Genomic DNA, 16,898 nt, shown 5'->3' with positions numbered 1-16,898 from the left:
ATTAGAAGCCTACTACATCCCACGATGCCGACCATCTTGGCAGGAGACTTAAACGCCAAGCACACGGCTTGGCACTGCTCGGCAAACGACACCATGGGCTCCCAGTTATGGGCAGACTCCATAACTTACGACTATGATGTCTCAGGACCCCGTGAAGCTACACGAATTGCGCCAGTGTCTACGCACCGCGACAGTGTCCTAGACATCATAGTCTACCGAGGCCTAGACGAGGAGCCCATGCAAGAGGTGCTGACAGGATTACCGTCAGACCACCGACCAGTACTGGTAACAATCAGCGAGAGCCCCACATCTATCCTACCCACACGGCCCAGGCGTATCACCGACTGGGAGAAATTCGAAACGGAACTATCGGACTTCAGACGCCCAGAACTAATAACTACGGCAGAAGAGGTCGATACGGCAACCAAGGAAATATCAAACCGGATCCTGTTAGCCATCAGCGCAGCAAGCAGTCTCAAACCCACAACGGAGAAACGTCAGCCGCTCCCGAGGAAATTACGCCTACTCCAAGAAGCCAAACGTGAGGCTAGAAAGAAATGGCTGAGGACCAGGTTTCCAGCCCACAAAACAGCTCTAAACAGGGCCACTGACGCCATGAAGGCAGCCCTCTTCGAGCGCTCGGCGGAGGTATGGGAGAGCAAAATCTTGGAGGCACAGGAGGATGTACCGTCGGTGCACCGCCTGTGCAAGAGCCTGACCTCCACCACTGATCCCATACGGCCGCTGAGAGGGGCGGACGGTTGCCTCCGCTACAAGGCTACGGACAGGGCGGAAATCCTAGCCGACAGTCTGGAAGCCCAGTTCTCGCCCCACGACACCTGCGACCCAGCCCATACAAAAATGGTGGAGGAAGCCCTCAGCGAGTACTTCGCGACACCGACGCACGACGAAGAGGAAACACCCCTAGTCTTCAGTCCGAGACAGGTGCACCGGACGCTGACACAACTGAACGTACGGAAGGCACCAGGAGGGGATGGTATCCCGAACGCCGCCCTGCGAAACCTACCGAGGAACACAATAATAGCCATGACACAGCTGTTTAACGGAATCATGCGCACGGGCCACTTCCCAACGCCATGGAAGTGCGGGAAGGTGATCGTTCTGCCGAAGCCAGGAAAAGACCTCACAAAACCAGACAGCTACAGGCCCATTACACTACTCCCCACCATCTCCAAAGCATTCGAGAGAATGCTCCTGTCGAAGATGGCTCCTCATATGACTCCGAGAGCGGAGCAATTCGGATTTCGACAGGAGCACTCCACCACACTGCAGCTCACCCGCGTACTGCACGAGATGACCTACCAGCGCAACAGGGGGAATTATACAGTGGCGGTCCTGTTGGACATGGAGAAGGCGTTTGACAGGGTGTGGCACGACGGGCTGGTATACAAGCTGTCAACGTCCTCTCTCCCCCGCCGGATAGTCGAGGTCCTGCGCTCCTTCCTGAGTGGCAGAACGTTCCAGGTGGCGGTAGAGGGCGAACATTCCTCCGCACGCCCCATCACCGCAGGAGTACCCCAAGGAAGCTGCCTGTCGCCATCCTGTTACGCCCGATACACGGACGACATCCCAGTGATCGGCGACACCATGCTGGCGCTGTTTGCGGACGACGCAGCCTATCTAACAAGTTCGATGAACGCAAAACACGCAGCGAGAAAAATTCAGAACACACTGGACGCCTTACCGACCTGGCTGAAGAAGTGGCGCTTGAAGGTCAACGTGGGGAAGACTCAAGCGCTGCTGACAGGGAGCAGCCTACTACCATCACCCCCAACTCTCATGGGGGAGAAGCTCGTATGGTCCCCGACGGTAAAGTACCTCGGGGTCACCATCGACCGCGGGCTAACAATGAGCGCGCATGTGAAGGAGACCGTATCCAGGGCTAAGATAGCCAGAAGGAGACTTAGCCGTCTCCTCACATCAAGACTGCCGCTCAGAGCCAAACTGATGGTCTACAAAGCGTACGTCAGGTCGCGGCTGACGTACGCAGCGCCGGCATGGTACGGCCTCGCGGCCGAACACGAAAAAAAGAAAATCAGAGCCCAGGAGAACCTGAGCCTTCGAACAGCGGTGGGAGCAATCCGCTACCTGAGGAACTCGACGATATACCGGGACCTGAGCTGGAAGGGAATCGACGAGTTCGTGAAGGGACTAGCGGAAAACATGTTCGACCGGGCAGCGCTCTCCTCCTGGGAGCACCTGACAACCATCGCACCGCACCACACCAGGCCGCCTGACGACCCCACCGCGCCCCCTCCGAGGAGGAAGCGCCCCCATCACTACCCGAGGGACCTCCTCTCGCCCGGGAAGAGGGAACCAGGGCAGTTGAACGTGAACAACAAGGACAATAACGAAGAAGACCAGCCCGCGCCTAAACGCAGGCGGCTCACTGGGCCTCCCCCAACGGGGTCTCACCCGGTGGGCTAGACCGCGAAGGCGGGGCCAACACCTAGGGACCCTTCCGTAGTCGCGGAAGGCGAGGAATGCCACCTTAAGGGGCGAAAGCCCCAGAAGGTTTCCCCCACACTACAAGTGTGTGAGAAGACAACGACGTTTTTTGTAACCATTTACCACCCAACGTTCGGAGCGCTCGGACGTGCTGTGCTTGTGATTTTCCGTTAAATTCGAGTGTTCATAAGTTTTACAATGACGGGTAACTGGAATGTGAGTATTTTATATTATCAGTTTCATTAAATATTGTTTTTGTTACTCGACCTATTTAAGTTACACTGGTCTGCCAAACTAAGTACTACTTACACTTTAAATTTTTTTTCTTCTAAACTGTAGAAGTTAGAGAATTGAAAACATTTTTAAGATAATTTTACTATTTTATTTTAACTATAAACTATACATTAAATTTCGAGTCCTTTTTATTTCGAAGGTTTATTTTGTGTACTTACTTAAAAAGTCATTACGTATAATTTTAAAAGTGTAGTAAGTACCTAATTACTGTTTGGCAGACCAGTGTATTTTAGTCGCTTGATTAGGTATTTCCTAGGGTTAAAATAAGTGACTATTAATTTATTTTTTTCAGCAACGTGCTTGTCCATCCAGGAAGCGTACAAGAAGTACAAGAGACGGTCACGGGGAACATACCCAGGTGAGTTATTTAAGTATTTTTAAGTATTCTGATCAATTGATTTTCGTTACATTTTGATACTAGATTTTTTTTATTTATATATTTGGAATAACAAATGTTTATCTTACCGGACATATCGTAAAATCAGAAGGACGAAATGTGCTTTTTAACATGGTGGAGTCAGGTCAGAATGGTTACAAGGACCACATTGAAGTGATTCATCTTAAAAATAAATTTTGCTATTTGACTTTTTTCGTTACATAGCGCACTTACTTTTTCATGCGTTAAATATAAAATAGCAATATTGCTTTTTAGATGAAATGCTTCGATAAGGCATTTTTCAATCGCCTATATACACATATAAATAAGGAATGTGCCGATTACGTGACACGTCCATCACGAGCTTGCTAAGACTTTTTATCAATAGTGGCAACTTGTCTTCTGATTATTAAGGAAGAATATTTAATAATAATGTGTGTTTTTGTGTAGGAGCGTCATCATCGTCGCCCCAGGAACACTCGGGAGCGAGATCGCGACCAAGCCGCTTTGGCGCTGGCGGACCTCGCCGTCGCCACCGGCTGTGAGCCCACGGTATGTATATTAAAGTTCCTTAATTGTGATATATTTTCCAAGCCCTATAATAAAATTATTGCACGTAGACCTTACTATATGCATGGATAGTGGTCTGCATTTTTTTTTTTCAAATTATTCCTTCTGGTACTCTGATCCTAAGGCCGTAAGGCTTATAAAGACCATTTGACATAACTTTTGCCCATTTATTGATTCCAGCTGACTATTCTATTTATACTATCTAACCCTTTAATTTTGTTACAGACGTCGCAAGTGGACATTCTGACTTCAGCGGTCGACGTCATCCACACTTTACAAGGAAACGAAGCATCTGCCACTGAGGAGATTGAAGAGTTGTTACTGCGGAATGAATTGTTGAAGATGCAAAGTAAGTTAACTACTTATTATTGGACATTTCTCTTTTTTTATCTTTGTGTTCCTATTTGTGTGTGCAATAAAGTATGTTTTTGTATTACTTTTTAACTATCTACCTAAGTAGGATATCCGATATTATCCAATACCTATTTTATAAAAATCAGATGTATTATTTTGATATTCTTCTGTCAATAAAGTCAAGTGTAGATTCAATCGTTTACTTTTTTATTTTCTTTTTACTATGAGCAGATTTTTTATGAGCGAAGTTTCGGGTAGAGTGTGTACCTCGGCGACAACAGCCACTCATTCTTCTGAATGCTGTAGACATATCTTTTCTTTTAAATCGTTTCCTATAAGTAAGTTTGATTGGTTAGCTGGATTGCCAATTCATTAGGATAATTTTTCGGCCTCGCATAAAATCGTGTAATAAAAATTACTTTTTAACTTTCAATTAATTTTATAATTAATGTTACAGTGGCAGCTATGAGGCAACGACTGGAGGAATATCGAGCAGCATCGTCACTTGAATCCAATGAGCCTGCAGCAGAGTCCAATGAAGATCCATCTGGAACTACACACGTGTGCGATGACACCTGCAGGAGAGCACATTATGTGAGTACGTAGTTTCGAACTCTCTTTTTTATTATGAGTACAAATAAGTTACATACCGTTTCCCGTTTTTCGAGACGATTTTTCCCGCCATTCGGAAAAGCAAAATAGCAACATACACACTCATATTCCATCATCATCATCATTTTTATTAATATATATTACTTATATACTTATTTCAACCTCCGTGTTCTAGTGGTTTGACAGTTAGGCTCACGATCTGAAGGTCCGGGTTCGATTCCCGATAGGGACATTGTCGAAATCACTTTAAGAGACTGTCCTTTGTTTGGTAAGGACTTTTCAGGCTTGAATCACGGAGGGCACGTTAGGCGCTGTGGAGCAGCGTGTTGGAGTATGCTCCATACTCATATAGGCTGTTTATGATGATGATACTTATTTAGTGTCTAAACCTTACATACATACATACATAAACTCACGCCCGTAATCCCTAATGGGGTGGGCAGAGCCACAAGTAATCAAAGACAACTTGCAGCCACTGTTGATACGAATTCCAAAGATGGATATGATGATAAGGGATCAGCCTATCGCCCATAACATTAGTCCATCATGTTAGAGGACACAATCCCTCTGTCGGTTTTTACGACATGCCCGGGAAGAGAAGCAGCTGAACGTGTTCTATGTTTTTTATATGCTCCCAGAACAGCATAGAAGCAAAACCTTACAGTACCATAATTTACTTATATTTCATGAACTAACATTTTTAAAGGATTTTTGTTTTTATATCACTCATCTGTGGTGCAGGTTCAAATCCCGTCAGAGTCAGACATTTTTTGATTTAATTTTCTCTTTGTATACTATGTATTTTTAAAAGGTCACAGTTAAATATTGATAATTTCATAAAATATCACTAACGAGATTTTTATTTTATTTCAGATTCAATATGTATGGCGGGATGTCAGCCTTCCAAGCCAAACAGACCACCAAATTTTTGAAAACTGGCGTCAACAGGCATTGTTAGACCATGACTATTGCTAGTCATGTGGGAACTGCCTCTGCTACTTCGATCACTATTGAATCAGGTATGTTATCTTTTTACATTTTGATTTATATCTTATTCAGACTCTTTTGAAAAACTATGAGGCCTTATGAGTTTTAGCCGCTATTCAATTATTCTATGCAACATCAACTTTCATTCCATATTTAATTTTAAACAATGAAATATAAAGTTAATTTACTTATTATTTTTATTTACAGGTACCTACTCCGTCTGTTGGAAACCTCACAATTTTAGTTAAGTAATTTAAGATTTTTGTACCTACTTAGATAAGTATTTAATACTTGAATAAACCAATGCATTAAAATAACTAAAGTATTTTGTTTATATTTTTAAATACCTATCTACCCAATTCCCAAAATACACGACAGATGGCGTTGTTAAGTGTATTCTTCGATTAAACTTCTAAACTCATGGATAACAGACATAATACGCATCTTTTATCTTTGTTTTTGGGTATAAATGATGACCCTTTTTATTACACCAAGCTACAATTATAATTTCCACCCACTACTATTCTGATCAAAATAATAAGAAAGAGACATATGTGAGTATTTGCTACCTAGGTAGCAACATCATTCTATACATTATGTAATCCAAATATCTAGCAACAATTGGTTATATAATATATGCTGCTGCCATCACATAACATTTTTGTATTATGACAATATATACTTTATTGCAACAAAATAAAAGTAAATAGTTACATAAGGGACTTTATTTACTAGGTAAGTACATGGAACATGGCGGTCTTATCTCTTCAAGCTGTTGTTATAGTGTCTGAATCGAGGAGCGCTAGAGAAATAAACTGGTACAATTATTTTAATAGGAATAAACCTATTTTCACTGTTCCAATAAATTCGGGTTTTCGATACAAACTAGCTGGCGTACAAATTGTGCTCGGGATGGGTAAATAAAATAATCAAAAACATATTATACACTATGCACTCGCTACAGTAGTTCAGAATTTTACTTAGATATTAAACAGCAGTTTTACACTATACTCTTGTGAGATCTAATTTGCACACACATACAATGGCAATAGTACAAAATAGGTCCAAAAAAATCTGCCATTTTAGATATTGAATCTAATATAATTTCATATATTTCATAAGATACAAACTCATAGCAGATAGCGAGAGCCGTGGTAGCCCAGTTGAAGAACGCTTGACTCTCACTTTGCCTTCTCAACCCAAGTTTGAATCTCAGCACAGGCTTAAACCAATGCTTTTCGAAATCATGTTTGGATCGTACATGATGATCACTTGCTCAGCGGTGAAGAAAAATATCGTGAGGAGAACCGCATTCTTACCCCAGAAATGAGTTCCAGATGTATGAGACCAGTATATTCGGTTGATATTCCTTTCAGATTTATTTTATAGGTAGTCGCTTCTGGAAAAAACCAGACCTGTTATATCTTCGGGTTATGTAAGCGGACACAGTGATACAAGAGATAACGCTAAGGAGATGATGACAAACGCATAGCATTTAATATAATTTTATCATCGCCCATTTTATAAAAGACAGGGCGTATATATGATTACATCATATTATAACATAATTAGCAAAAGTGGTGTGACAGGATCGCAGTAAGTAAACTTTCGTGGTCTCTGTCTACTCCAGTGGGAAAAAAGCGTGATCTCATGTATGTTTACACATGAGCGTTAGCTAATAATACAGAGAGTTTCTAACACCGTACCGTATACTGATAGGGATGATCAGCTCATGATTCTGCAAAAGTATGTAATTGAAAATAATTTAAAAAACACAACATGAATTTTCCGGCTGAAAATTTCATTTGACATTAACTCATAATCATGAGCAGAACCATTCTGTTAGTATTCAGGGCGGTGTCACTAACACCCTGTATAATTTGTCTCATTACAATACGCGTCATTAGTTTCGAAACGATAGCTGTTTTGCAATATGATGTACTAAAGTACCTTTGGTTTTCAATTAGTTGCGAGTTGTTGCAAGTTGACACGATCTTAACTCGCCCACCTGTAAATACTTAAGTACTGAATGCCATCTGCGGCAAATCTACAATAAGTCACGACAAAAAAAAGTTATAATACCTGCAAGCCGCATTTACGACTAAGTTATTTATGACCGGGCCAGTTTAATCTCGACCATAATACTATAAAACCTCTCATTATGAACTTCAGTGAAAGATCTTACTGATAATGATTGCTAAGCTCATATTACAATGAAGGGGATGAATGTACCTGCGCTAAACAATACTCGTGTATCACGCGCAGGTAACACAGTGGTCGTCAAAGCAGCTGCCGACTCACGTTGATCACTTTATTACTTAATCCTTTACATTGCTAAGTTTTTTGTTTAAGTACTTACTTGTTACACTAATATTAGGAACGACATATTTGTAAGTATCGAGTTATAACATTTATAAAAAATAAGTAAGTATGGGTGGTAGATATATAAAACGTTAGTATTTTACATAAGTATACATAATATTATAATTACAATAACGCTGATAAGAAGAATAACGTTTTTAGTCGCTATTGTAAAACTTTAAATCATATGAGTTCTAATAAGAGGTATAGTAGGCCCTGGTAATATGATCCAAGTTATATAATAAAGGGCATTATAGAGGGCAAACGGTGCAGAGTAAGTCCATGATAAAGTTACCCAGATCAGATAAACGAATAGGTCGATATTTTGTCAAACAATTCAAGCATGGCCTCCACCGATAACAGCCTAGCTCTTAAATTTGGAATTATCTAAGGGCGTAAAAATAGACGCTACTACGAATGCTTAACCTATTGCTACGTAACACCCAGAGCGTTTCGAACACCAATCGTTGTAGTTTCACTTGCATATTATTTGGAATGTATCGTTAAACAAATTAATATATGTGGTTTACAGTTAATTAGATAGTTTTTCAATTACGTCTTTATATTTCGATTTAATAATTTGTTGTAACATTTAATGCGGAGTTGCGTGTGTATAAACATTTTAAAATATTAATATAATTATATAGTCCTACATGAAAAAATATACTGTTAAATAATATTCAAATCAATTAAACAAGTTCATAAAATAAATAGGTACCTGACATGACTTAATATTTATGACGTTCCCTGAACCGGCAACTATACTAACAAACAAAAGCACAATGTTTCCGTTTCGAAGGCTTGTCACTTAATTTAGTCGTAAAAAGCATTATGGACAACAATATAAATGGGAAGAAAACAAAAGACTCGGATAAAAACAAAATCAGAGGAGAAACCGAAAGTATCATAAGTAAATAAAATTATCTTTGCTTCTGTTAAATATGGGTCATATTTTATACAAAGATGCTCCAAAAATATGCATGAAGTAACAAATATCAAAGTAAAAAGAATTAACTACAAAATAAAAACATTCCAATTATTAAAGCTGATTTTCGAGTATTTTCTACCTATTTCGATAGTGTGAGTGTGTCTTTGGTATGTGTGTATGTAAAAAATAGGGTTTTGTTTATACAAATTTGTTGTATTTAGTACTTATGTACTAAATACAAAATATAAAAAAAGATATATGCATCATTCACAAATCGTTTATTTTCTCAAAAAATGTATTAATATTGCACGGTGGGTATATGACAATCTATTAATTACTACTTACAAATGCTAGTCAGGTACAATAGGTAATTAGATACTTAATAAGAATATAAAATAATTATAACTAATATTTACAAGTTAATGCTAAATACAAAACATCTAAATTCTAGTCAAGGGATATAAATCTAATTACAACATTACGAATAATATTTACTTATAATAACTAAGTATAAAATGCAGTCTACAATGTGGCTCATTATAATTACTGGGTGAGGTCTGAAGCCGATAGGTTGAACAGTTCCTGCAAACAAAAGAAATGAATAAGAAATTAATTCAAAATTGCAGTGAAATAAAATTATTAAACAAAAAAGCCAAATTAAGTGAAGCACGAGATTTACCTCATCGAAGTCTTCAAGATTGAAGTCTTCCAGTCGCCACGGCATTTCCGGAATATCTAGTAACTCCGTGAAATCTGCAACAGAAAATCTATATAAATCTATAATAATAAATAAAACCTGAATACAAATTATAGACTAAAGCAGACTAAATTGAATCTACCTATCTAAACATAAATAAAGCGCTATTTTTTACAAGATGTGCTGTAGAAAGAAACATACCCGTGTCAACTGGATTGGCCACAACAGGAAACGTAGGAGCGGCAATGGGGTCAGCAGGAATGTCAAGTAACTCCATTATATCTGCAACAGAAATTCTTAGTTAAAGCTACATTTTAAAAGGACCAAACACACCAGAAAAAACAATAAAACCAACTTTGGAATAAATATAATATCTCACTTCAATAAAAAGACAAAAGAACAGAAGAAAGAAGAACAGACATGGAATGCTGATGATGGAACCTACCTTTATATATACCTATCTAAACATAAATAAAACATTATTGTTACAAGTAGTGCTATTAAAAGATACATACCCGTGCTGACTGGATTAGCCACATCATGACTCGAGGGAGCGTCAGTGGAGGCAGCGGGCTCCGTGGTCGGTGGGCAGTACACGTTTGCAGGCTGTTGAGACTTCTTGGCGGGTGAAGTGACTCCATGGTTAAACGTCTGTTGAGCGTTCAACCTCGAATCCCTTGGATGATTTCCTGATACAGACGGTGTATTGTTGTCATGCTGGTGTTGATTCTGAAAGTAAAATATATCATTAGGACACTAGTGATATTATAAAATGAAAATAAATCTACTTACTTATTTCCAAAAGTTGTTTAGAAAATCATAATTCAAAGTACTCACGGTATCACATGATAACTCATCATCACCAGACTCTAAAGTTATGGAGTGCTCAGCTAGCGTCTCTGTGAGAATTGTTACTGCAACAAAATAAAGGAAATCATAATGTATTATTACAATACTTTAATTTATAAAACAAATTATATGTTAAGTAAGTTCTACTGACCAACAAATAGATACCTACATATAATGTGTTAAATATAAATACGATAAAACGAATAAAAACGTACTCTGCCTCCTCAGCAATTCCTGTCGCCTTTTTAGCGTTGGAATTTCATGTTCCTGCCCAATTTTCGGACGCTTTTGAAGATAGTTGACCACGGTCGCCATAAGTTCTGTGTTTGATATCTGTAACAAAATTAATGTGTTTAAATCATGAATACAAAAAAGAGAAAAGAGAGAAATTAGTGGTTATTAAGCCGTAATTTGCCGTAAGTACTAAGTGTTATAATATCACATTGCCTAACAAGACCCTCCATCACCACTCAAAAGCACAATACTATATAGTACACAAACCGTGGGGCTGCACCCGAGCGCGTCGGCGAGCATCGCCATCGCCCTCGATTGCTCCTCCCGTCGTTCCCTCTCGTACTGGGCATTCCTCTGTCTACGTTGTTCCTGTACAACAATACAAATTATTATTTTTAAAATTCGGCCACCGTACATCTAAAAAAAGAATTAAAAAGTCATAAATACTTGCAAACGATAAATCAAAATAAAATGCTGCTCACCAATGAAAGGGGAGCCCTGTCTTTGCCGGCAGGTCGTCCACGCTTCCTGAGGGGAGCAGAAGATTTTGGCTGCAAGGAAATACATGCAAATTGTTTTGTTACATCCACAAAATATATACTTAAAAAAATCACTATAATTTTAGAAAAATACACTAAGAAAATATATGAAAATCACTTACCTCAGAGTTGCTAGGCATTGTAAAGATAATAAAACAGATCAAAAACGGTACAGAATTTAAAAATTATTCACATCCAACTACAGCAAGCGCGAGAGGATAAATAAACGCATCCCGCGTAAGCAGCGGCTTATATGCGCTCGCGCACCCTTGCTAACCCCGCCCCCTTTCGTGTCATATAGGTACGCTCAGGTAGGCGGCGCGTGGCCGTGCGCGTCGGAGCAGTCTATATAATACACACATTTATGGGTATTAAAGGGCGCGCTAGTACTAGCAGTCATGTTAAAATAGAAATAATTAAAACACAACTCCAATTTATTTAACAGTTTATTGTTTTACCGTGAATCCCTTCCAAAAACTCCTTTGGTTCGTGCCAAAACGCCCGTCACAGCAAGCCACGAAAAAAAAAATTTACTCGAATATTTTCTGTACAAGAAATTTCTAAAATAACGTAAAAGTTGTGGTGTTTAAACATGACCTGAAAGTGCACTAGCAGTATCCAAAGTACCCCGGGGTCAGAAGAAACCAAATTCAACAATCCTGTAAGTACCTTCCCTTTTGGTCGGTGTTTTGTATGGGCAAGTCTATTTTTCAGATTCAAAAATATCACTAATCTCAGTTATCCAACAATATATATCTCTACCAGCAGACATGGTAATAAAAAATCGTAGTTAGGCGTATTATAACTGTTATATCACGTATGTATTGAAACACTTGATGGTGACCGTGCGTGGCGTGTTTTTGTATGATTTTTATTCTTAATAGTAATTTAGTGTCACATTCTTAGTAGGTATCGGCCCAATCCAACCGTCACGCGAATATAAACAACACTTTATATGGCGGCCAACTTGTTTTTCCGCCATTTTGATTAATCGATGGTAGAATTCGAGGAAGATTTAAATACGCTTTTTGCACATAAAATTACCAAGTATAATAGTTTCGCCAGATCGTAGGCTGTATGTCCCAAACTCACAGTGACGTTTTGATCAAATGCTATATAATTATGTCATTATTAGAACACTTTTTATGGAGGATCTCTTGCTTTTCTGCCAGTTTTTTTTTTTTTAATTAAGTACATTTATACTATAAATATTCAATGAACAATTAGGGAATAAAAAGGTTTGTCACCTTAAGGTTACTTTTTGCTTGCATTTGCAAGATTCTGTTATACCAGTACAGGGGCCTGTTTAATAAAACTTACAATTTTAAATTACAATGATAATTTGATGTACATTGCGGAGTTTGTGATCACAAATATTTTGCAGTTTCATATTAGCTACGTAATGAACATCAAATTGTCGTTGTAATTTACAATTGTAAGTTTTATTAAACAGGCCCCCGGTGGTATAAAACCAGAGCTGCCAACATTATAATTAACGTCATATTTGTCATCCATCAAACAGGTAACTAAAATAAGTACATATTAATTATATTAGTTTATTATATATTCAAAATTGTTGAACATAATAAATGCTAACCGAATCAAAAAACCGTAAATATTACACAAGCGGCGGCGGCGGCGAATCATGTCTGCGTCTATGTTTACGATTTTTCTATATAATTCACGTCTAAGGTGATCACAATCCCAGCTTTAAGTGCACACTTAGTTACAAAAATGAGGGAAGTTCTTTTCTAAGACTCTTATTGTATAAGGATCACAAAGACGAATACAAACAATTGTTCTTTAAATTCTTTTAGAATTCCTATAGTCTAAAGATAAAACCTCAAGTAGCTAATGAATTTCTAAGAGAAACGAATACCAGCTTACGCCGCCATTCCTAAAAAGCTATTGTTTTAATACAATGATAACAAATGTTAGAGATAAAAAGAAAAGTAGGCTCGAAACCCAGTCATTAGTATCCTTCTTGGTATTGTATTGTGGTGGGACGAGCTTCCGCAGAATAATAAAATTTAAACACAAAAATCGTAGTAGTACCACGGGCAAATTTTTCTTCCCCTGGTGTCCTGGTGTTCTACGGTGCTTGGTAGTACAACGGAAAGAAAATGCTACCCGTGGTACTACTGACATTTAGTAAATTATATTCTAGTTTTATAGCTCATAATAGTATGCTCATTTTTTTTAATAAAATTGTTATTAAAGTTGATAGTACCATGAAGAACCGTTTTTATAATCTTTCAGATTATAGTACTGATGACCGTCATTGACAATTACACTATTGGTACCCGTAGACCCACAACCCGTATTGTAATAATTTACTTTTAAATAATACAGTATAGTGATGTAATACAATTGTTTTTTTTGTTGATAATTATTAAAACGATATACAAGGTGTTAGTGACATCGTAACGAATACTCAAGAGTATGATTCGGACCGTGATTCTGAGTTAATATCAAGTGGAATTTTCCGTCGCAAAATTCTTTTAGTTTTTTTTTAAATATTTTCAATTCCATATTTTGTTTCTTTGTGTTTTATATAAAGTTTTATAAGTATTGTATTAAGGAGACTTATTACAAGTCCACTTTTAATAATTATTTAATCACCTATGTTATAGTTGTTAACAGACTCTGCATATCTTTTTATAATACAGCCTCTCACAGGACGATCACAAAGCATAAGTTATACATATTTATTTTATATATATAAGATAAGAACGCTTAATTTTCGACATATTCATTCCCATAGTTCCAATTCCAATAAAGAGCTTTGTATTGTATTATGGAGTAAAAATGCTATTGTCTTAAAGTTACAAAGACGACAAAGCCGCCGCAGATTTACAACTAAGCCTAACAGAAGAAAATTCCAGTAGTCGTAAAACGAGATCATAATATCATAGTTAATCCCTTTTGCTACTGCATTGTTGTAAAGAAGTTAAAAATATAAGTAGTAACATAAAACCCGGTCATTACTCAATCCTTCTTGGTATTGTGTTATAATGGTGTCAGTGAGTTTACCTGTATAGCAGTCAACAATGGACCGTGAGCCGGTGTTTTCACCAAAACAGATTTCGACTTAACTTTATCACGTACAATCGGCAATAGGTATTTACTTAATCACTAAACCCTTTGTATTATATTACCAAGAACTCTCAAATTACTTCCTCTTTTATGATTGTTATTTTGCCTTCCATTGTTCAAAAGAATAATTTGCAAAGATGAAGACGCAGAAACCGTATTGTAATAATTCACCTACTTACTTATTTATTTTTAAGTAAACTGTAATAAATAGAGGACACCATCAACTCTATAAATAACTAACACTACTGGTATTATTAAAAATCAATGTTTTCGAATACACATTTGTATGCTGCTGTAACAGATTGCTACGCGGTGGCCGGTACTCTACGACAGCTGTAACGCCAACGTAACGCTCAGTTTCTACGAACATAATACAGTAACTCGATTGCTATGAGCATAAAAAGTCAGTAAAATATTATGTTATATTAATATTTTTTTAAAAAATATTTATTAAAACGGTTATATTAAATTGATAAATACCAGTAAGTAACTAAAATAATTGCATGAATAGTAAACGTATAATGAAAATTCTCCCAATGTTCCTGTTGGAATCTACTAATAAATACCTGCATATACTTAAACAGGTTTATTTTATTATATAATAAACACTTATTACAAATCCACTTTTCATTTTTATTTACTTAACTATATCATACTTTTTAATGGACTTTTATAAATAACCGGAGTTATTTTTGAAATCCAGTCCTAACAAAGCGACTATAAATATAATTGTTTTTTTTTTATTATTATTAATTTACATGTCTAGATAAGAAAGTTTACTTTTGGTTATATTAATTCCCAACATATTGTTATTATTATATTCCTCATCATGTTTGTCACAGGACTTCAATGCCTTCACAGGACAAAACAAGATAAAGATGTAGCTGAAGTTTTTGATAAATTCTTCACGAACATCCCTGTAAAAACTACAGAATCTCTCAGGTCCTCTCCTGTTCAAGCTGATATATTATTAAAAAGTAATGTTACTGCTTGCACTGAATTATTTGATTTTAAACGCGTTGATCCGAGTAGTATTGTTAAAGTATTCAAACAGCTGAAACTTAAAACCTCGAAAGATTTATGGGGATTGTCTGTCAAATTGATGAGCTCTGTTATTGATATCTTAGCACCATATCTAGCTTACATCTTTAATATGAGTGTTGAAAATGGCACTTTTCCAAATTTAATGAAAATCAGTAAAGTTATACCTCTTTTTAAATCGGGCACAAAATCAGACCCCACGAATTATAGACCGGTTTCTATTCTACCAGTACTTAGTAAAATTTTCGAGAAAATTATTCTCGACCAACTGCTATGTCATTTTAATTTAAATAACTTACTCCACAGCCAGCAGTTTGGTTTTACTAAGGGTCGGTCTACAACAGACGCGAGTGTGACATTTGTTCGACACATTTTCGATGCTTGGGAGAAGTCGCAGAATGCCGTAGGAGTATTCTGTGACTTATCTAAGGCGTTCGACTGCGTGGATCACGAGACCTTGCTTTTGAAATTGAGGCACTATGGACTAAATAATGGAGCTCTCAGTTTGTTAAATTCATATCTAGGTGGTAGGATACAAAAGGTACAAATCAATAGTACAACTTCTTCGGGCTCTCATGTTCAAATGGGAGTTCCTCAAGGATCCATTTTAGGTCCTTTTCTTTTTTTAGTGTACATAAATGATTTACCTTATGTAGTACAGAACCAAGCTGACATTGTGCTGTTCGCGGATGACACTTCTCTTATATTTAAAATCGACAGAAAGTTACAGGAATTTGACGAAGCAAACAGCGCTGTGTCGCAGGTTCTAAGTTGGTTTACAGTAAATAACCTAGTTCTAAATGCTAAGAAAACGAAGTGTATTAAATTTGTTCTACCAAACGTAAAGAAAGTAAATAATAACATTAAAATTAACGACGAGAAACTAGATTTTGTTGAACACACAGTTTTCTTAGGAATTACTGTAGATTCAAAACTTCAATGGGGCCCACATATTGTATCACTAGCGGGCAAGCTAAGTTCAGCAGCATATGCCGTCAGAAGGATCCGACAACTCACAGATGTACCCACTGCTAGACTTGTCTACTTCAGCTACTTCCACAGCATAATGTCTTACGGTATTTTGCTGTGGGGTCGAGCCGCTGATGTAGAAACTATTTTCATCATTCAAAAAAGAGCAGTTCGCGCTATTTATAAGCTGCGTTGTCGGGACTCTTTGAGGGAGCTGTTTAAAGAAATAAATATACTGACGGTCGCAAGTCAATATATATATGAAAACATTATGTATGTACGTAAAAACTTATCTCTCCTTCCGAGAAACTGTGAAAGGCATACTTACAATACAAGAAATAAACATAAAATTGCTATTCAAAATTCTAGATTAAGTAAATTAAATTCATCTTTTTTGGGGTTATGTATACGTTTTTACAATAAAATACCAGATAATATTTTAAATTTGTCAGAAAATAAATTTAAAGCTCACGTGAAGCTTACTTTATGTAAAAAAGCTTATTATAAGATTAATGACTACCT

At 37.4% G+C, this 16,898-nt stretch overlaps 1 protein-coding gene across 2 annotated transcripts; it reads left to right on the top strand.

Annotated features, from left to right (window-relative positions):
• Positions 1-2,610: 2,610 nt before the first annotated feature.
• Positions 2,611-5,893, top strand: LOC126374932 (uncharacterized). Of its 2 annotated transcripts, none has more exons than XR_007567517.1 (7): positions 2,611-2,685; positions 3,056-3,121; positions 3,590-3,691; positions 3,935-4,058; positions 4,521-4,661; positions 5,549-5,694; positions 5,870-5,893. XR_007567517.1 is itself a non-coding variant. In XM_050021716.1 (7 exons), exons 1-6 carry the CDS (start codon positions 2,668-2,670, stop codon positions 5,648-5,650), a joined length of 549 nt encoding a protein of 182 aa, XP_049877673.1. In that variant the 5' UTR covers positions 2,611-2,667; the 3' UTR covers positions 5,651-5,694; positions 5,870-5,893. The 2 variants fall into 2 exon arrangements, 1 of the variants encoding a protein (XP_049877673.1); XM_050021716.1 differs by having other exon boundaries at positions 4,521-4,657.
• Positions 5,894-16,898: the final 11,005 nt, after the last annotated feature.

Source organism: Pectinophora gossypiella, chromosome 18 (assembly GCF_024362695.1).
Source record: "Pectinophora gossypiella chromosome 18, ilPecGoss1.1, whole genome shotgun sequence".
Classification (NCBI taxonomy): Eukaryota; Metazoa; Arthropoda; class Insecta; order Lepidoptera; family Gelechiidae; genus Pectinophora; species Pectinophora gossypiella.
This window is presented reverse-complemented; position numbering and strand designations above follow the sequence as displayed.

Excerpts from the sequence above, each read along its gene's own strand:
- LOC126374932 (XM_050021716.1), top strand. Across the intron at positions 3,122-3,589 it reads GTCACGGGGAACATACCCAG|GAGCGTCATCATCGTCGCCC; the intron begins GTGAGTTATTTA and ends GTTTTTGTGTAG. Across the intron at positions 3,692-3,934 it reads CCACCGGCTGTGAGCCCACG|ACGTCGCAAGTGGACATTCT; the intron begins GTATGTATATTA and ends ATTTTGTTACAG.